At 34.5% G+C, this 22,173-nt stretch overlaps 1 protein-coding gene across 4 annotated transcripts in view; it reads right to left on the bottom strand.

Moving 5' to 3' along the window:
* Positions 1–2,072: 2,072 nt before the first annotated feature.
* Lin54 (lin-54 DREAM MuvB core complex component) overlaps positions 2,073–22,173 on the bottom strand; it is a 76,436-nt gene continuing 56,335 nt past the window's right edge. For all 4 annotated transcript variants that reach the window (XM_046457660.1, XM_046457661.2, XM_058583443.1 and 1 more), the window contains 9 exons: positions 20,716–20,932; positions 15,539–15,612; positions 15,184–15,381; positions 13,573–13,664; positions 12,440–12,511; positions 11,435–11,537; positions 11,139–11,276; positions 6,817–7,019; positions 2,073–5,013 (listed from right to left, as the gene is read on the bottom strand). In XM_046457660.1, coding sequence (XP_046313616.1) covers positions 4,812–5,013; positions 6,817–7,019; positions 11,139–11,276; positions 11,435–11,537; positions 12,440–12,511; positions 13,573–13,664; positions 15,184–15,381; positions 15,539–15,612; positions 20,716–20,932 — 1,299 coding nt within the window. In that variant the 3' untranslated portion in view covers positions 2,073–4,811. The remainder of the gene's footprint in view (positions 5,014–6,816; positions 7,020–11,138; positions 11,277–11,434; positions 11,538–12,439; positions 12,512–13,572; positions 13,665–15,183; positions 15,382–15,538; positions 15,613–20,715; positions 20,933–22,173) is intronic.

Below are 22,173 nucleotides of genomic sequence, written 5' to 3'. Positions count from 1 at the left end.
CATGTTTTAATTTTGAATCCACAACCTCAGACATGCTAGCCAGGTGGCTCTACCACTGAGCCACATCCCTAACCCTTTTTAGTTTGAGACAATCTTGCTAAGTTGCTCAGGCTGGCCTCAAACTTGTATTCTTCTTGCCTCAGTGTTGTGAACAGCTGAAATTATAGGTATTTGCCACCATGCCCAGCAGGTAGATTGGTATTTTGACATACAGATATCCCAACACTATTTGTTTAAAAGATTGTCCTATCCTTTCTCTGTTGAATAACCTTTGTACCCCTCTCAAAAAAATTACTATATATTTATATATGTATATGGTTGTTTTTGTACTCAATATTTTTTCACTGATTTTCACCTATGGGTCTATCATTTCACCAAGACCAGAGTATTTTTACTCTAGCCTTTTATTTCTTTCTTTTTTAGTTTTGTAATTGTAGGTGTACACAATACCTTTATTTACTTTTATGTGGTGCTGGAGATTGAACCAAGTGCTTCGAACATGCTAGGTAAGAGCTCTACCATGGAGGTACAACTGCATTCCCCCTTATATGTTTTTGAAATCAGGTGGAAGTACTCCATCTTTGTTCTGTTTTCAAAAATGCTTTAGCCATTCTAATTGTCCTTTTCCATGTAGATTGTATAATGAGGATGTCAATTTTTACAGAAATCCCTGCAGGGATTTTTACCAGAATTTTGTCACAGAGTTCTGCTGAATCTGTAGATCATTTGGGGGAAAGCTGGCACACTGAATCTTTCAATCCTAAAAAAGGGCATCGTGTTATCTTTTTTCTTTGATTCTTATCAGTAATTTCTATTTTTCACTATACAGACTTTATATATTTTGGGAGGAGGAGGATTTCATGCATTTTTTCTGCTGGTATAAATGGTAATTTTAAAATTTCAGTTTCTAAATTATTGCTGCTGTGTACAAGTATAGTTGACTTTTACATATTGATCTTGCTAACCTCACTTGGTAGTCCTAGTAGCTTTCCTTAAATTCTTTGCTTTTCTGCATAGGCAATCATATTATCTACAAATATAGTCTCACTCATTTCTGATCTGTGGGCCATTTTTCCCCCCTTGCCTTTGTACAATGACCTCTACTGCTGAATTGAAAAAGAGTGCCTTGTTCCAAGTCTTTGAAAACATGTCTTTACCATGTGTACTGTGAGCTTTTGGCTTTTTTTTTTTTTTTTTCAGTTGTAGGTGGACACAATACTTTTATTTTATTTATTTATATGTAGTGCTAAGGTTCAAATCCAGGGCCTTACATATGTTAGGTGAGTACTCTACCACTGAGCCATAATCCCAGCCCAGCTTTTTTATCAGGTTTATTCTCGATTTGTGAGAGTTGCTTTTTGATCATAAATGGGTATTGAATTTTCTTTCTTCTGCAACTTTTTGAGGGAGAATTTTTGAGATAGAAATTCTAAGTTTTTTCTATATGCACAGTCATTTTTTACATTTGAAATGAGTATTTCATTTTTTAAAATATATTGATTTCAGTGAATTACATTGTTTTTAAGTGTTGGATCAACTTTTTATTTCTGGGATAGTCAGTTCTACTTGGTCATGATGTATTTTTATATATTGACATATTTCATTTGCCAATTTAAATTAGTTTCATTGAAGTCCCTGTGATCTTAACAATAAACAGTTTCTTGCATATACATTATAATTTATTGCCTTTGAGTAGAAACTACTATTTTTTTAAACTGATAATGTTTAAATTCTCTCACAAAATCTACTTTTGAGAAGAAAATATTTAAATTAAAAAAAATTTATCATTATAAGGCTCAGTTGGTAGAGAGCTTATCTCCCCCACACAAGGCTCTGGGTTCAATCCCCAGCACCATAGACACACAAAAAAAGCCATTATAGCTTTCATTTTATAAAGTCACTTGGATCGAGCTAGTTCAGTAGTGGAACTTGCTTGGTATTGTGTAAGGCCTTGTGGGGGATGGGGATGGATACTGGTTCTTAAAAAGCTCACATTTGATCTACAATAAATATGGATTAAAGAAGTCTTAAGAAAAAAAAGCCTTAAATAAATATAGAAAATAACCCCCGTATTAAAGACTTCAGGTGACTGGCTTTAATTGGCAACTCCAGAATTCTATATAAAAATACGTAAGGGATACAATATAGCCAAACGTAGGACTAGAGATCCTGTTTGAAGCTTCAATTACAAGACACATTAATTTTCTTAATGATGTTTTACAACAGTAAAAATAGAAAACTTTTCTAAAGGTATTTCTATTTACATGAGATTGAGAAAATGTCCGTCATTAAATATGAAAAAAAATGGGAAAGCTAAAGCATTACACACCTCCTCCCTCACCCAGTATGTTCTCATTGTTTTAGTACTTACTTGTAGCATTAAGATTCTGAGAGATGAGACCTACAGGTTGCTTTTAGTTCTTCAGGGATAAGGAAACAAAAGTGGTCATCATAATAACATCATACATTAAAACGCAAAGAGTAGATGGAGTTTCTGCTCTTAGAAGAAAGCAGGAAAGGGAGAAAGCACATTCTCATTTCAAAGCAATTTATGTTAATGATAATTAGGCAAAAATAATTTTTGCTTGTGTTTTCAGAAGTAATGTCAAATTTACTTGAAAGATAATTTAAAAGGTTTCTTGCAATTAAATAGTTAAAAGTGGCATTAAACTAAAGAAAGAATGCAAAACCTTTATTTTTTTACAGAATAGTATAAATGTTTATTTTCTGTATGATTTACTTTCCTATCCTGTTTTTACAATATAGAAAAGTGTATTTGAATAGCTCTAGTAAATATAAATTTAATCTTTCTACTTTGGGATGTAAATAGAGCTAGAAAATTATATACCCAACCCTCCCCAAATAGTCTTTTAAAATTGTTGGATTAATGTGGCTATTAATCTTGTTCAGCAATTTGATGCAAATGCCTAAATACAAAAAGTTGTTTAGTAAGTACTACACAAGAAGAAAAAGGCTTAATTCTTTAGATAGCTTCTTGAAAATCAAAAACTAGTAGCATTTGATTGCACCTTCAAATTTTTACAAGCAAGACATTCTTAAGCAATGCCATCATACATAATCTACAATTGTAATCAAAATTTCACAAACATTTTCTGCACACTGTATATAAATACACATCACAATGGTGCAATTAGAATTAACACAGAATATATACAAAATGAACAAAGTTTAGGTTCAGACCAAAAACTTATTGCAATCTTTTGAAAAATAACTTCATTAGATATTATTTTATCCTCTTACAGTAATTTACATTTATACAAATTTAATTAGACATACTAGATTGAGGTGCTAAGAATGTTTGCACTATCTACATTTAAAGTTACTGCACTATAATTTTATAAATCCAAATTTCAAAAGAAGGATACTTTAATGAATAACGGAATCCTCTTCTGGATTACTTAATTTCTATTGCCTATATCTTGCATGTTCATATGAACATATATACACACTTAATACATACAACTATAGAGTCCTTATAGGAAATGTAATGATCATATACTAATAATTACTGAGGATTAAAGTACCTAACAAAACGCCTGAATTCCAACATGGTTTTTTGTTGTTGTTGTTTTGTCATAAAATCAGGAGTCCTATTAAAAGGCTCTTAAATTCATAGAGTTTTTAAATTACTGAAAATGATTTAGGTAATTTCAACAATTATCTGAAAACACACGTACCTTCAGCTTACCAAATCACTGGCTAAAAATAATGGCATATTAAACATCCCATATAAAAAAAATCCCACTATAATTTTGAATGCTTTGTTAGGCAGCCCATTTGAGTAAATCAATTAAGAGTCGTGTATTGGTTTGAAAATTTTCTGTTCAAAAGTCTACAAAGAAAACTGTAGAGATGAAAAATCTTTCCCTAAATTCACTCTTACAGCTTCTTTATTCCTTATATCTCCATTCAAGCCAAATTTTATACTTGATAGTTATGAGAGGATCTACATTATCACTACATAATGTTTACTTCTATTCACACATACCTCATTTTAACAATACCCAGCAATCACTTCAACAATTTATTATTTCAAACACATACCACCTCTGAAAGACAATGGAGACATCCTTCAGCATGTTAGCCATTCCTCATTATAGAAAAACTGCCCATCTTTTGAAAATCACTTACTGTCCCTTAATATTTTGTTTTCTTTTGTTCTGTTTTTTGGAAAATATAACTTTTAATTTTAAAAGTGTGCCTGGGGATTACTTCCCCTTCTAATTTATCAAAGTGACAATAGCATATCCCAGAATTCACCCTAAAAAAGCTAATTTTTCTTAAGAAGATAGCACTTTTCTAAACATAAGATGTCGTCCAAATATGTTCCATAATTTGTTTATGTAGACATTCTGTCTATGTTTATTCTAAATCTAGAACCAAAGAATGACTTGGCAATACCAATGCTGCTTTGGTTTTTTCTACTGAACAAAGTCATACAACGCCATACATTATAAATTATATCATAGTAATTTATAAATGTTCTTTGCCAATAGAATCAGAAGGATAGAACATCTAATTCTTAAGAAACCCAAGTAAATTAAAAATCTATATAATACAATAAAGAAAAAATTTTAAAAGAAAAATTCTATTTAGAAGGGGCATAGAATTAACTAAGATTTAAAATGTACTAATTTCCTCATTTAAAATTTCTTCTCTTTCAATATTATAATTTCAGGTCTCTTAAAACAAGGACTGAATTCAAATACAGTAATTGTTAAACTATCTTCCAGATAGTCAAGCATCCTTAAAATTTCTGTACAGGTTCATTTATCAGTCTTGTGCAAGAGTTAGCAATTCATGGCACAAGGGTCACTTTTTGCTTTTCCTGCAGAGTTGATGACGCTCATCAAACATCGTCCGAATTCCTCAAGAATCATCCGCTCTGCTGCTGCCTTTGATTTTCCCTTCTTGTCTGCCTGCTCTGCCTGGGCGAGAAGGCAATTACATGTGGCTTCAGCTACTTCCTTAGTTACAAATGTAAATGGCAACCTGAAATGATTTTTGAGAGAGAAAGAGAGAGATGATGATGGGGTTGAATTACAAAAGTAACATCCTTTTGTACTGACTCTTTGACAATTCCAGGTTCTACAACGAGCACAAACACATCCTAAAGTGCTTTAAAATACTGTTTGGGAAATACAACATTTAAGGTAAAATATGTGATTACTTTGACAAGGTTATTTGGTTAACTAAAAGATGTAATTCTACCTATGTAAGTTCCATGAGTGCAATCTTTGTTTTACTTAACTACTGTTTTCCAGTGCCCAGAATAGATCCTGACACAGACATTTTTATATGAGTATTTGCTGAATGAATGAGTAATATTGGGAGTTGAAAGCACTATCTTTTAGGCAATAATGAAAATAAAATACTTTACCATACCCCCTTCTATTATTATTATCTCTTGGTACCAGATATTGAACTCAGTGGCACTCAACCACTGAGCCACATCCCCAGCCCTGAAATTAAACCACTATGATAGGTTGTCACACAATTTTACCAAAATCTTTAATGTACAAAGAAGCACTTTAAATTTTAAAATCTTAATATTACAATAACATTACACAATTAGTAATATAACATAATAAAAGTGCTCATTATAAAGTCTTTGGGAACTACAAGAGAAGTAAAAGGAAAGAAAGAATCCCAGGATGGAAATAATTAGACAAAGGCTTGTTAGCATGCTGGTATAGCTTTATAGTATTTTTTGTAACAATAGTTTTTTTGTTTTGTTTTGTTGGTATCATGGATTGAACCCAGAGGAACTTTACCACTGAGCCACATCCCCAACCCCTTTTTATATTTTATTTAGAGACAGGGCCTTGCTGAGTTACTGAGACTAACTGTGAACTTGTGATCCTCCTGCCTCAGCTGCCCAAGCCACTGAGATTCAGGCATGCACCACTGCACTCAGCAATAGTTTTAATTATAATATATAATTTTGTGTTTTCACTTCATATCATAAACATTTTCCCAAGTGGAAAGATTGTAAATATTTTACTGTAGCAGTATCTTTAATCTCCACATGGAGATCTGATTTAAAGATTTACTAAAAGACCAGGAAGGACCCATACCATAACAGTAACTACTAAGTTCCACTTTATTCAGTCAAGAAACATTTGCAAATTATATTTCAGTTGTAAGAGAACTAAAAGCTGAACTACTTTGTACAAAGGAGCCTTCCTTGTATAAGCATTAGATCTTATTTCAACTTAAGCATTTTAAATAAAAGCCCACTTGGAAGGCTTATACCACTTAATAATTTCTCAAATAAATTCTCTAATAAGCTTTTAAATATAAACCCAAGTCCAAACTGCAAACTGTATTGGCATCAGGCCCTGATAAATGCTGGGGATAGAATAATTACATTCTGAAAGGGGTATAAAATTTTTGGTTTTCTTAGGAGATTCTAAAAATTACATACTTATCTACCTACCACTGAACTACATCCCCATCCCCCTTCTATTTTTCACTTTAGATGGGGTCTAAGTTGCTGAGGTTGGCCTCAAACTTGAGATCCTCCTGCCTCAGCCTCTTGAGTTGCTAGAATTATAGGCCTAAGCCCCCTCATCTGGCTTACTGTGCATTTAGAATTGTACAATATATTTGACAAGAGATTGTTCTGTTATCCTTAAATTCCTTAAAGTAAATATAGATAGAAAGGAAATTTTAAAAAATCAGGTTTTCAATAACCAAAAGTATAAACTCAACTTTTGTCTCTCTCCAAGAGAAACTTTACTAAAAATGAATATTTGAGAAACACTATAAAAAGAGATAAAAATATTGACTTACTTTCCTCCTCCACTATTCAAAGCCGGTGTTGGCCTAGTAAGTAAGTCTGAAATCTGAGAGGATAATTTCGTCTTCGCTGCTGTTTGTTGCTGCACCCTTACTTCAGCTGCATCTGCCAAATGCATCAATGTCTTTCTTTCTGGGCTTTCTTCAAAATTCTTACAGCCAATACATTTACATATTGAGGAACACATTATTTTTGCCTAAAAAATTTATAAAAGTTTCCAAATCAAAACAAAAAACATTACTATAAGTAGATTCCACAATCAGATTACCAAATAATAACATTACCTAATCAACTGACATAAGATTAGATGGAAGCATCTATTTCTGTCAATGACTAAATGGGCTAAGTATGCAGGTGGCTAGGTCAGGTAGTCTAAAGTCTGAAAATGGCCAAACAGTGTTGATGTTCAAATCCTTTCATGTCCATTTTCCCCCTACTATGAATATAGATTTTCCTCCTGGCATGAATAGCCCATGTTCTTCATAAGGACTATGAATGACACATTAAAATATTAAAAAGGGTCATTTAGGGGGCTGGGGATGTAGCTCAGCAACACAACACTCGCCTAGCACGTTTGAGGCCCTGGGGTCGATCCTCGACACCATATAACAATAAATAAATAAAATAAAGACATTGTGTCCAACCACAGCTAAAAAATAAATATTACAAAAAAAAAAGATGGTCATTCAGAATTAAACCACCTCAATCAAATCACCATTTGTTATTTTTGTTTTTGCAGTCCTGGAGATTGAACCCCAAGCTTGTGCACACACTCTACCACTAAGCTATATCTCAGCCCATTTTATTTTTTGTTTTCTGAGACAGGGTCTCTTCAATTTGCCCAGGCTGGCCTTGAACTAACTTGTGAGCCTCCTCTCTCAGCTTCCCAAGTAGCTGGGATTACAGGTGAACTCCACCACACCTGGCCATACATGCTGTTTTTTATATGTCCCTCACTGAATTCTCTTTCCTCTTCAGATTCCTAGAACGCTTCAAAAATCTATAAATTAATAATCTAGTGTGAAGATCCATGTAAAAATATATATTTATATGAGAACCTAGATCTATGTACATACCAACTCAAGGTATACAGAATTCTCTTTTTAGTTTGTTTTACAGAATCACATACCTACTTTTTTGCATCTTGTTTTCCTTATACTCCAACACTTCATAAAATACTATCCCCTTCCAGTCATTTGGCAGAGCTAGAATTCATTCTGTTTAATGGCTGGGTATTAATCCCTGGTAAGATATGTCATGTTTTATTAGGGAATACAGTCCCCTATCAATGAATATTTGTTTTGTTTCCAGTTCACTGGTAATACAAACAATGCATACAAAGATGGGGGGTGGGTAATAAAATTATGCTTTTATTTCTCTAAGCCAGATCTTTATAATGGTGCTCACTGGTCGAAGAATATAAGTTCCTATTGTTTGTTTGTTTGATACCAGGGATTGAACTCAGGGGCACTCGATCACTGAGCCACATCCCTAGCCCTATTTGTATTTTACTTAGAGACAGGGTCTCACTGACTTTGCTGAGGCTGGCTCTGAACTCAAAATTCTCCTGTTTCAGCCTCCTGAGCTGCTGGGATTAGGATATATGTATTTTAATTTTAAGAGATATAATCAGATTGCTTTTTCCAGCTGTAACTAACACCTCTTCACATCTCATCAGCAATTAAGGCTGTCCTACATTCCCTCCAATGATGGATGCTCCAACTCTTTTTATTTTTTAGTATTTTCCAATCTGACTGGGGATAACATAAAGTGAAATCACATTGTTATTTACATTTCCCTGACTCCTAAAAAATTTGAATATTTTTTTTTAGTCTCATTTTCTTCAGTGAACCTGTATCGATTTAAATAAATAAACCTATCCTCTCTCTATAGCACTTAGCAAGGTAAATGGACCAGATTTTAAACACATTTACTCTACTCCTTTCTTACAATACACCAATAAATAAAGGAACAATGGATATATGTTTGGTGTTGGGTGCAAAGCAGGCTGAACTGTGTTGTCTGCAGGGCAGGCTGAACAGATGTTGGCTGCAAGATAGCCCACGCACTCAAACCCCCCTCTATCTGGTCCTTTATCACCTGTTTGTGTCAAGTCCCGCTCAAGGCTGAACACTTAACCCCCCCTTGGGCCAACAAGGCAGCTTGCAGACCCAGAGGCCCTATTAGATTGGGGCTATAAAAACTCCCTCCTGCCAGGCCCCCTCTCTCTTGCTCTTTCACTCTTGCTCTCCCTCTCTCTCTTGCTCTTTCTCTCTTGCTCTCTCTCTCTTGCTCTTTATCTTTCTTACGCGCGCTCTGTCTCTCTCTTGCTCTCTCCCTGTTCATCTCTTCTCTTTTCTCTCTTTCTCTTTCCTTCTTTCCTTTCTCTTTGTTGCACTGCTGCAATAAAGATCTTTTGGTTGCTCCGAGTGTTGTGGTCACTTTCCTTTCATTTGGCTTCACTGCATTACTCCCAATTAACAGGCTTATTTGGGACTCCAACTAAAGCAACACTTAATATGCATCTAATGATGAAGAAAGAAAATTCCTGGCCCTGGAGCAGAGAATTATCAATGATGGTAACTTGGATTCTTTTTTTTTTTTTTATTCGTTAAATTGCTGATGGACTTTTACCTTATTTATTAATTTATTTAAATGTGGTGCTAAGAATCAAACCCAGTGCCTCAGAGATGCTAGGCAAGCGCTCTACCACTGAGCCACAACCCCAGCTGGGATAATGTTTTACTAAGACCAAAGGTGCTCAGGAAAGAAAAATGACAATGACAAGGAATCCTCTAGACTTTGCTAATTTACCTTCCCCAACAACCAAAGTAGGGTGAGCAGGTTACAAGAAGACACAATCATTTAAATAACAATGGACAGCCAACTCATACAATCAACTAGGCCTGAAGGCATGTGAAAGGATTATGTATGTATTGTCCACTTGGAAATCAACTGGACAAAAACCCAACTAAACTGAAGATTAATTTGTCAACGTAACAAAACTTCAGACAAAATTCTGACAGTACAAACTGCTACAACATCACTATTCACAGTGAGTCAATTAGCCACTGCTATTCTTAGTTAGAATACTATATACAATATCTTGCATACAACACATTTTGTATGACAGAGGGCACTGAATTGCAGAACATACCTTACCAATGCTGAGTATAACCATTGATGGTGGTACAAGGCTATGCTTTCTGCCAAAGCATTGAAAAAAGTCTCCCTCTGAGAATGGCATTTGAAAGAATAAAAATAATAAAAGAAGAAAGCCAACTGTAGGAATAACTAATCCAATAGACTGTCAGTAGAGAGTTTCAAGCACATCAGGAGACATTATGGTAACCAAGGGTTAATCTCAGGCAAAACTAGATTGTTATGTTTAAATTTTTAAAATAATAAGTTCTATAGTATTTTGTCTAAAGCAAGAAGGGGAGGCTTTACACTGCATCTATCAAAGCAGAGCAGAAACTACATCCTCCAGAGAAGATGGCTGAGTCATAAATAAAAACAGCCAACTGGGTGTGACAATGAAACAGTGAAAATGGACCCAGGCACCTAACAGTGAACGGAACCTTATCCAGTAATGTCCATATTCCTCCCTTCGTATATGAATGTTTATAAAGCCAACTAAAAAAAATTTTTTTTTTTTTGGTACCAAGGATTGAACTTAATCACTGAGCCACATCCCTAGTCCTTTTTATATTTTGTTCTCACTGAGTTGCTTAGGGCCTTGCCAAGTTGTTGAGGCTGACTTTGAACTTGTAATCCACCTGCCTCAGCTTCCCAAACTGCTTCGATTACAGGTGTGTGCCACCACACCTGGCCAAACTTCTCAATATAATTTAGTTTTCCACAGAGCAATGTTTTCTGAGGGGCACTGCTGGCTTTTCTGATCAAGATAATCCTTTATTTCAGGATTTCATTCTGGAAGATAGGCTATTTTGTATTCACATATTTCCAAAAAGCCTGTGGAGGTAAGTAGTACTGTCCCTCAGTTGAGAACCACTGCCCTATCTTCTGAAGCACTTTGATATTATTATCTGTATTGAAAAATCAATATACTGGTGCTCTAATTTGCATACTTTCAGGTATAATAATCAAGAAGTTATGAAACAGTAAATCAGCTGAGACCCCAATATGTAATGATAAGCCCAAGGGTCTTCCTCAAACAAGGCCCTTGGACTAACTGTGCATATTTTTGAACTATAATGGTAAGGTGATTTCCTGACATTAAAGTAAATTTTTATAGTATGTCCTTTCTAAAACTTTTCAAAAGACAGATTACTTTCCCCAACAAGCATCTCACCTCATAGCATTCACAGTAGTTTTTAAGACATCCTGATCGTTTGCAATTACATCCTTTGCTGTGACGTCGATCTGATTCTCCCTCCTTTCCTTTCCCTATCTTAGGCTTAAAAGCTTCTGGATTTCTGTCAAGGCATGCCTATCAAAACAGATCAAATATCAAAATTAAAGTTAAATCACATTAGATTAAATTTAAATACTGCAAAGGAAATTAATTTTTTTGTAAGACAATTGAGTTCTTTAAAAATGGGTAATACTGGAGATTTTTATCAGTTAAATGAAATAAAAAACAATCACCTTTATCGCTTTTTGCCTTTCATTTTCATGTTCCAAATTGTTGTAACAATTAGTACAGTTGCAATTGTTGCAAAATTCGCCATTTGCAAAGCAGTCACAGTACCTGGAAGGTAAAAATCAGTATAAGATAAAAAGTCATTATTAAATAAAATTGTCAAATGCATTATGTATGTAGGAAAGCCTTTTAAAAATGTACTCAGAGCTTCCTACTTACAGAATTAACCACACATTTGGATTTCAGCCATAACTGAGGCTCAACATTTAAGTCACCAACTCCTAGTCCAACTAAGTTGTTGTTAGTCCAACTAAGAACAGCTGCCAACACAAAAGATGTGACTTTATGAGCTCCTCAAATAAGTTATTTCAAAATCTTGGGGGAGGAGAAAAGAAAAGAAATGTACTGGCTACATTCAATTAGTGGAACTCACTCAGCTATAGCAATGTTTCTTTGGATTCTAAGACACTCTAGAAGACCAATGCTTTTTCACTGAATTGTTTCATGTCAAAGCTTTTGATTTAATGCTAATAAACTAATCATCCAACAATTTTTAAAAACTTTTTTTAGTGTTGATGGACCTTTATTTTATTCATTTATTTATATGTGGTGCTGAGAATTGAACCCAGTGCCTCACACATGTGAGGCAAGCGCTCTACCACTGAGCCACAAACCCAGCCCCTCATCCAACAATTTTAAAAACTCAGATTTTTAAAATAATCACCTCACTCAAGAGACCAAATACAAAAGTCATAAATATCAGACTTATTAATAAGGACATAAACTGTATGCAGTTGTGTTCCTAGCCCCAATGACTTGTATATAGCAAAGACTCTAAAAGTATTTCAATCAATGAAAGAATTCCTTTATGCTGCTGTTATGTGCTCATTCACTTTTGTGTTTACTTTCTTGTATGTAATTGGCCTGTTAAGAATTTTTAATAATCTCCATTTAATTTTAAGAGCATTTCTAGTTTTATCAAGTAAGCAAACAACAGTAAAAACACTTACAATTTCAAACACAGCGATTTTGTACAGTTGCAGGGTTTTCTTGGCCGACTGGCAGATTCTGATGGAATTATGCTATGCAGATATATTAAAAAAAAGGTATACATTTTAATCAATTAAAGATAACTACATACATTAGAAAATTATCCAAGCTATAAAAACCCTTTTAACATAAAATTTTAACAGATATATCCATCTCTATTAAAATTTGGCTATGTTCTTCTCTATATATGGGTTGGTTTTTTTTTTTTGGCGGGGGGGGGGGGGGGGGCAGGCGGTACTAGGGATTAAACTTGGAGGCACTCAACCACTGAGCAACATCCCCAGCCCTATTTTGCACTTTATTTATTTAGAGACAGAGTCTCACTGAATTGCTTAGTGCCTCACTTTTTGCTGAGGCTGGCTTTGAACTTGCGATCCTCCTATCTCAGCCTTCTGAGCCAGGGGTATTACAGGTGTGTGCCTTGCACCTGTCTTCTTCATATTTTTTAAAAAAGTTATCAATACCTGTTAAAGAACGCCCAAAAATATTCTATCTTCTGGGAGAGCATAAGTGGAAAACAGGGCATGTAGCTCAGTGGTAGAGCACTTGGCTAGCATGTGCAAAACCCTTAGGTTCAATCCTGAATACCACAAAAAGGAAAAAAAAAAACTAAAAAACAAAAATGGTTGAAAACAGTTCAGAACTCTTGGAATTCAATTATAAAAGGTAATGAGGAGAAAGGGGTGTGTAGAAGAGGAATGGGATGGTGGATATTAACTGGTTCCCTATCATTAACTAAATACTGATTCTAAACTGACTGCAAAAGTAGTAATCAACAGATTATCAAACAAAAAATAACAAAAAAAAAAGAACCTAACATAATTTTTAAAATAGTTAACATCATTTTAAGTCATTCAGAATGAGAGAATAATAAAATGTGGCAAAATTGATGAATCTGAATATGGGAATTTGTGAGTTCTTTTGACTATTTCTATAACTTGTCTATTTTAAGTATTTCAAAATAGAAAGTACTTTTCTCTAAAGTACTCACATGGCTTTAAGAGGAAAAATCATTTGGAAGTATTTTGGAATAAATATAGTTAATGTTGCATTTAAATTGATCCAACAACTTACGTATTTTCAAAATACTCACCCATTGAATGGGAGTCTTGCCTGGGTCTGGATACCAGATGTTCCAGTAAAATTAGAGTTGCTTGCTATAGACACATATGAAGACTGCTGTAGCTATATGTAAAGAAAGGGAAATTTAGATCATATTTGCAAAAATGAATAATGCTCTCAGGTACAAGAAGCATAAAGTATTACCAAGAAGCATAAATTCACCTACCAAAATAGAAAAAATATAATGGAGAATTTCATATAAAAAGCTAACACTAGGAGCACAAATAATATGAACGTTTTGCAGTACTAAATAATTAATTATTTTATTATGTCAGAATTATGGAAATTCTAGATGAATAAGCTGAAAGTAATAAAATAACACATATTGGCTAGAAAAAATGTAATGTGCCTTTATTACAAATCATAGAAAATGAGAAGTTACATGCATAACTGAGTTTCTATTTTATACCTATTTCTTTTTTCTTATTTTGTGGTACTGGGGATAAAGCCTGGGGCATCATACATATTGGGCAAGTGCTTTCCTGCTAAGCTACATCTCCAGCCCTTTTCATTTTATTTTTGAGATGTGGACTAAGTTGTCCAGACTATCCCCAAATTTGGAACTTTCCTGCCTCAATTTCCAAAGTAGGGAAGCTGAGAATATAGTTGTACACCACTGCACCCAGCCCTCTGTTTTATACTGATTTTCAAATATAAGAAATGTTAATAATAAAAATTCTGAACATTTTTTTTAAATCAGTGGTCACATAACCTACTCCAAAATACATTTCATATAAAGTATACTTGTAGGTTTCTATTTCCTCTATTATAATCAGAGTTGATTGATTCAATCGTTTAGAACATGGTGCTAGTTAACTTGATCCTCAAATGACAAAGGAAATTTTCTATCTGCTTCATGGAAGCAGCACTCCCAACCCAAGTCAGCCAACAGAATAATACATGGCTTCAATCCTAATAATGACCAGATGATGGTGGACAGACAACTAAAGATATGTCACCTAGAAATGTATCGTGCTTGGAAAATAAACTGCAAAAGTCAGTGTCATCATATTTGTGTATGATGAAAGAACTTAATTATATACAATCTTTTCTAAATTCATTTGGACTCAGCTGACTCTCAGTTCAACTTTTCTCAAATCTTCAGTCTTGCACTCTCACCAGAACTCTTGCAAATCTAAATTGTCTGACTTTTAAACTCTGACTTGTATGTATATTTCTATTTTTTTTTTTTTTTGGTGTGTGTGTGGAGGGGGGAGGGTACTGGAGATTGAACTCAGGGTCACTTGACCACTAAGCACATCCCCAGCCCTATTTTGTGTTTTATTTAGAGACACGGTCTCAGAGTTGCTTAGTGCCTTGCCAATGCTGAGGCTGCCTCAGCATCCTGAGCAGCTGTGATTATAGGCATGCACCACCATGCCCAGCCTTGTGTATATATTTCTAAATGCTGAAAATACAGAGGAAAAAAACTCAGATGTTTTAACAGTTTGAGATTTTTTTAGAAAAAGTCACTTTAATACTGTTTTTGAGTAGTTTCAGAATGTCATAGGGGTAGGCATCTTAAACCCAATTATCATTTTGAGGTCTGTGAAATACAATGACTTCATTTTTTCCCACCTACCTGAGTAACGTACTGAGCTGGAAGCACTGCATAACCCACATTCCCTGTTCCTGGAGCTGGTGCCAGGACAGTACCTGGTGGCAGGTTAGTGAGGTTGGGCTGGATCTGTGGCAGTGGGGTGGCAGGCATGATAAGCCGTTGCTGTGGTTGGCTAGTAGTTACTATTTGTGAAGTTGGATTGATGGGTTTGGGGACAACCTAAAAAAAAGACATTTTGTAATCAGTTTATCACAAATTTTATCACAAAAATAAATTTTCAGCTTCGCAATTCAGTATCTTATACTTAAATCTCAACTTTGAATTTAAAAAATAAATTATCATTTGAGAGAAACCAAGATAAGAAGTGATAACTTACTTGTTTGACAGCCTGAGCTTGGACAAATGGAACTGACATCCGCACTGGGGTTGTATTAACAACCACTGGCTTTGCTTTTTAAAAGAAGAAGGAAAATATGAATAATTTATTTACAGAAAACGACACTCAAAACTCTTGAGAATACTTTGCACTCCCCCAAGTTATTTTTCAAGTCATGAAAAATTCCATTTGCTTCCTATTTTGAGCAATCTTTAATCAGGATAGTTACCTTTCAAATTGCTTACCCCATCTACCTGAGAATTTTTATTAAAAGTGACTATAGGCTATCCACCTATTTGTAGACATTATATTAAAAATATTTCAATCTGTATTCAGAAGACTTAAACATTCAGTATTAAATCCAGTCAAATGAAATGTTTCATAAGTAAAAGAACCACCATTGATGAGCTTGGGTAACGACACTGTTCTATTCTCCTATTTCTAATTGCTGTATTTCTATTCAAACCAGAGAAAATATCATTCTGGTAGAATTCAATATTTACAGAATAGATACTAAAAGGCAGCATGGCATAATGTTAAAAATGTGGGTTCTAAAGTCATAAGAACCAGGGGATTCAAATCCCTGTTCTGCTACTTTCGTGACTTTAATTCTCTTTGCCTGTTCCTTAGCTGAAATATGGGAGTATCTACCTTCAACAGTAAAGGACGAACTGTATCAATTCATGAAAATTGATTAAAATAGTGCCTAACAAATAATAAGTATTCAATAAATGTTGTCATAGTTATTACTATAACCATTATTACCATATAAATGGCATCATGGCCAGTATTCCAGGGAAACTAAAGTATTAGACACCTGCACTCAAGGACTTCACATTCTAGTAAAATAGATCAGGTAAATACTCAAATAAAATAAATACTATTAAAGAATATGATAAACTTTTGTGGAATTTCATAGAAGAGAAAATACACATCTTACTGACAGAGAATGGGAATATGGCAAGCAAGAATACACAGAGCTATGAGATTGGCACTGATCAATGGGCAGGTGGCAGAAAGAGCACACAGGTATTCCATGCAGGCTCAAGAAGGAATAGTAGAGCTTTGGTCCTGGGAAGCTGCAAAGCATACTGACAACATGTTGGCAAACAGACCAGTTTGTCTAGACTCTAGGGTTAAAGTAAACAAACACATACAAAAAGGGAGACATCGAGGACCTTAAATGTTAAGGTAGAGATCTGTATTTTTAATTCAGTAGGCAATGAGAAGTTTCTGGACATTCTGAAGTACAGAAAAATTATTCACAAAAAGAAACTGTATATGACAGCAAGAGTGTAAAACATAATCAAGTTGTAATAAACAAGACCAGGCAGAAGAGTGTAAAAATAGAGGGTCTGGGGTGACAGCCCTGGGAAGAAAAGGGAAAAATAGTTTTAAGGGACCTGGTGGAAGTGAAAGAAACATGACTAACCAACCACCGCGTTGTAGGAATTGAAGGTAGAGTGAAAGAAAAAGTAAGTTATGGCAGAGTTTTCAAAAAAAAAAAAAAAAAAAACAGGAAAATGATGGCTATTTAAAACTGAAAACTTGAGGATGAGCTGATTTGAAGAAAGCAAAACCGGACATGGAGAAATAATGTGATGACATTCAGGAGAAAGATTGGCAGGAGATCAAAAAGGTTAGTCCAGGACCAAAAGAATTTTTAAAACTGCCAATTGCCATTTTAACAGTCTGAAAGAGGGATTTAAGAAGATAGAAAGGACACTTATTTGGGTTTAATATATGTTAAAGTAAGGCCTGGAGTCTGGACTGAGAAAAGTTGGAATAATGGGATCTAAACTGCTCTGAACAATAACTAAAAAATTCTATCCAAAGATTTCTTTGGATATAGAGACTATAATGATAGTAAGAGGTTTTCATACTTTTGAAGGAGACTGGAAGGCTAAAGACAAATCAAGAGAGTCCTGGAAGAGAACTTTAAAGACATCTGATCTAAGAGAGCAGGCTGTTGCAGCAAGGTGACAAACTAGGGAGAAGATGCAGGAAGAGTGGGAGATCTCCAGGTCTGATTAGCAGCGATGGTTGTATAACTTTGAATACACTAAAAGCCAGCATTGTATGCTTTAAAAGAGTGAATTTTATGGTGTCGATGAAAACTGCATCTCAATAAAGTTGTTATACAAAGGGTGTATGACTATGAAATAAAGGAACAGTGACATCTGATATCTAATTTAAAGATGTTTCTGTTCTGGTTTGATTCTCCTTAGGTTATTGAAGTGTTAGTAAAGTTATAATAACCACTATAGATTGTTCTCGGCAATACTAAAATGCGTGCGTGGGACACAGGAGAATAGAGGCCCTCCACTACTTGATACTTGAAGATGACGGTTACTGTTCTGTGCAGACACAGATAACAACAACTGGAAGAATGTGGGAACTTCCTGGTGGTCGAGAGAAATAATGCAGACCGAGCTGTCATATCAAATAGGGGACTGTCCCTGCCTCCTCCTCATATACATTCATGAACGTACATATACACACGAGCAGGCACACACACCCCTAGAAAACTTAAGTACTTGAGATAATATAGGTCGGTATCTGCACACTGAGTTTTAACAGAAACCTGAGGAATAAGGACTATTATATAACTAAAGTGGTCAGAAAACAGAAACACTATAAAACAGCTAGGGAAAGGGATATTATATAATTAAGTCAATAGTTCATGTTTCTCCTCCTCCTCCTCACCTTGGTGTACATTACTAATTACTACTGTACATTTCATAAAAGCTGACATAATCTGTTTTGTTTTTTTGTTTGTTTGTTCTTTAACAGGAACTCTAAACAATCCTTGAGAATAGCTTCCTTCCAAACTTCAGACACCATACCAGCAAGTGTTAGAGGTTTTTTTAATTTCTTAAGTTGATTTCCTCCTTTGCCAAGATGGTAGATTTCATTTTGAAGAGGTTAACTAAGTACTCTCCTGGTCCTTTTATGCTGCCTGCCAGCAAGTCAGTAATTAACACACAGAGCCTTTGAACATAAAGTTTTTTTTTTTTTTTTTTTTAAATTTTTTTTTAGATGTTGATGGGCATTTATTTTGTTTATTTATTTATATGTAGTGCTGAGAATTGAACACAGTGCCTCACACATGCTAGGCAAGCACTCCACCACTAAGCCACAACCCCAACTCCTGAACATTGGTTTTTATAAAGCTCTGGAGGGCAGGGGAGTATACAAGGTGAACTTAATTCCTTTCTGCATTTAAATAAATCCTTTATAGGAAATTATATCCTTAGAAAGATACAATATATCTGAGGAACTACAGCTACTATTTAGTGTATCTCTATAGTCATCATTTCTGTAAAATAACATATTTTATACAGCCAAATCTTTTATGGGACAGGAGAGAAAGACAAAAAGAGAAAAATAAGGTGGAAATTAGGGAAACTGAATGGATGGTTGTGTATGTGAGTGGGTTAGAAGGGGTATAAAGAAAGGAAGGGGAAAGAGGCAGAGGGAGAGAGGGGAGAACAAAGAAGCAACACTAAAGGTGGAGTGCAAAAAAGGAAGAAGCCAGGAAGCAGAGGGTAGGATAGGGATTGCCAGAAGGACAAGAGAAAAAAAGCAGAGAGGGGCAGAAAGATGGACATAAAGTTGAAAAAAAAAGAAAGGTACCAGTAAATACATCAGACTTATGAAATACAGCCCAACCCATTTCTCCACCTTCCTGGATCACTTATACCAAAGCCTTATTCTTATGAGTTAATTAAGGTTAGCACCGCAGGGAAATGGGCTCTCAGTAAACTATACGAATATAAAAACACACACACATTATATATAACCAATAGAATCTAATGACTTCTTTATATCAGCATGATATCTAAGTAGATGGGTTTGTAGCATTTCTCTTGGTCCTTGCTAAGTTTAAAGTATTGAGAGAATATAAAACTTGACTCCCTTAGCCAATAATATGCAAGTTTCATTTTTCCTCTCATTAAGAATGCTACAATAAATATTTTCTTTCAATGTCAACTTAAAAAAGGGATTAGAAAGTATAATTTGGTATGTCTAATTTGGTAGAACACATACTAAAATACTGTCTATTCCATTTTTCTCCCTTCAATGATTTGAAAAAGAAAGTTTCTTTTCTTGTACAGTTTCCTATAGTTGAACTAGCTATCAGCAGTAGGTAGCTCCAAATTTCTGATCACTTAATAAATGAAAAGACGAACCAACTAATCTTTAATTCTTCTACTGACTTCTTTGTTTTGTGGTGTGAGAACCCAGGACCCAGGACCTACTGCATGTTAGGCAAGTGCTCTACCACTGAGCTAACATCCCCAGCCTATTTACTTCTAATAAACAGTAAGTCATCCATTAGCCATCCGTTGCATTTTTACATTGCTGGAATAAAAAGCAGCCTTCCAAAGAAAAACTTAGACCTTCAACTATTAACTATTCTGATCCTTTCATAACAATCTTTTTTACAATATTTTTTAGTTGTCAATAGACCTTTATTTTTATTTACTTATTTATATGTGGTGCTGAGAATCGAACCCAGTGACTCAAACATGCCAGGCAAGCACTCTACCATTGAGCTACAACCCCAGCCCTCTTTCATACCAATTTTTTTTAAAGTAGACAGACATGAGAAAGGTTACACATGTGTCTATGTATGTGTATCAGGTGTAGGAGGGTTAAACACAAACACAGAAAACAGAAGGAAAACAAAGATCTTCTAGAAAAAAATACAACTAGACAAACTAATGGAACATTTTAGAACTTTTTATTAACTAGATTCAAAATAAGTATCACTCAAAATAAAATTAAATACAGTATTAAGTTCTTATTTATACCCTTGCCTATTTCAACACTATCAAGGGGCTTCATAGCTCAGAAACTGAAATAAATAATTTGGTTCCATCTAAATCTATTCCAATGGCATCAACAGTAGGTTTTTAGACCAGTATCAAAATAGACAATCACAAATAAATAATTATGATTATCTGGTATTATAGCACACCTCCAGCTACCAACTTCTAGTATAATGCAATACCACAGTTGTATACAACTATGATTTTATTTCACTGCTGATTCAAACTATCAGCTGAAATGCCACAATCAAATCAGAATTTCAGCAAGAAAAGGACCAATGTTTTTAATAATGTTAAAAGCATCCATTACTATTAGAAAAAAAAAAAAAAATGGTTACTAACCTTGCTGAAGAGGCTGAGTGTTTGTACTGGGATTCTGACTAACTGGTTGGGTTGAGCTACTGGCTGTTGTGGCAGTAACAAGTCGGACATAATGAAACTTGCTTCCAGGCACTTGAATCTGCTGGACATTGGGAGCAGTTGCCAGAGGAATAATTGTCTTAAACTGTGATGTGCTCACTCCTCCAACAGTGATGGTCTGCACAGCTGATTTCACTGCCTAGTAAACAATACAACACAACATGGCTATCATTAATCTGGGATTTAACTTTCCTATTCTTTTAACTTATGATGATTGCTCAAGTAATAAAGAATGCTCCTGTATTTCATCAAAAGCTGTTGAAAAGAACAACCTGTTCAAAGAGAAATGAAAAAGAATAGTAATGAATACAGGAGTGAAAACAAAATTAATGAGTTCTACCCTCCATTTCTAGTAGTCAACTTCCTCAGTACTCCAGGTCAGAAAATTTGCTATAAAGAAAATATTACTTAATTTGCAAAAACTTACACAGTCTTGTTACTATCAGGTAAAATTCACAAGGAGTATTTTTAAAACTCCCAGAATTAAGCACTATATTCAATAGAGAGAAAAAGAGATATAGGTATTACCACCAAATTAACCATAATAAATTTTATGTTCTAAAGGAAAAAGAAAAGTCCATCTTATACCCTTATTAAAGTCTAGTCAATTCTGAGAGGCTTATAATACCCACTCCCCATGTACCGCAATACCCACTAGCAAGATGCCAAATTCAGCCCCAAATTACCCCATTTTGTTTGTTTGTACAAACAAAATGATATATTGTTTTTTGTTTGTACAGAGAAACTAACCAATTTTAGATAAATCAGATCTCAGTCAATACATTATTTTAATATTAATCCTTTCCTTCAGTCAGACAAAAACTGATGAGACATCTGCAAAAGCTTAAAAAAAAAAAGCTGAGTTAACTAGACTTCTGAGATGTCCCTAATTTATGTTATGACTAATATATAACACACAGGCATCCAAAGCAAAGAACTAAGCAAAGAACTGTTGTATGGTATTGTTTTATAAAGGTTTATGTCCCCCACCTTTTCTACATAAAGCCCTCATGCTAAAAGACAATTGAAATATAATGAAGGAAGTCTATATTCGCCATGAAGATAACTATTTATGAAAGAAGAATTCTGAAATTGTTGAACATTTTCATAAAAGCCCAGGTAAAAACAAAAAAGAGAATGTCATTTAGTATGAAAACTCTGCAGTCAAAGGAGATTACTTTTGCAAAAAATAATTCACATGCTGTCATTAGGCAGAGGCCCTAAAAAGCAGATTTAAAATAAAAAGATAACCATACTTACAATATCAGGCAAATATGTCCAATAGGCAAATATGTACAGTAGTCAATAGTGCAAGATACAATCCTTGCCATATATACACACACACAAACCCACACACAAATATGTACATATGTGTGCATA

This window comes from Marmota monax, unplaced genomic scaffold, assembly GCF_021218885.2.
Source record: "Marmota monax isolate L192 unplaced genomic scaffold, Marmota_monax_Labrador192_F-V1.1 WCK01_AAM20220418_F8-fsc00128, whole genome shotgun sequence".
NCBI classification, from domain to species: Eukaryota; Metazoa; Chordata; class Mammalia; order Rodentia; family Sciuridae; genus Marmota; species Marmota monax.
The sequence above is the reverse complement of the archived record's forward strand: the minus strand, read 5'-3'. Positions and strand labels throughout refer to the sequence as shown.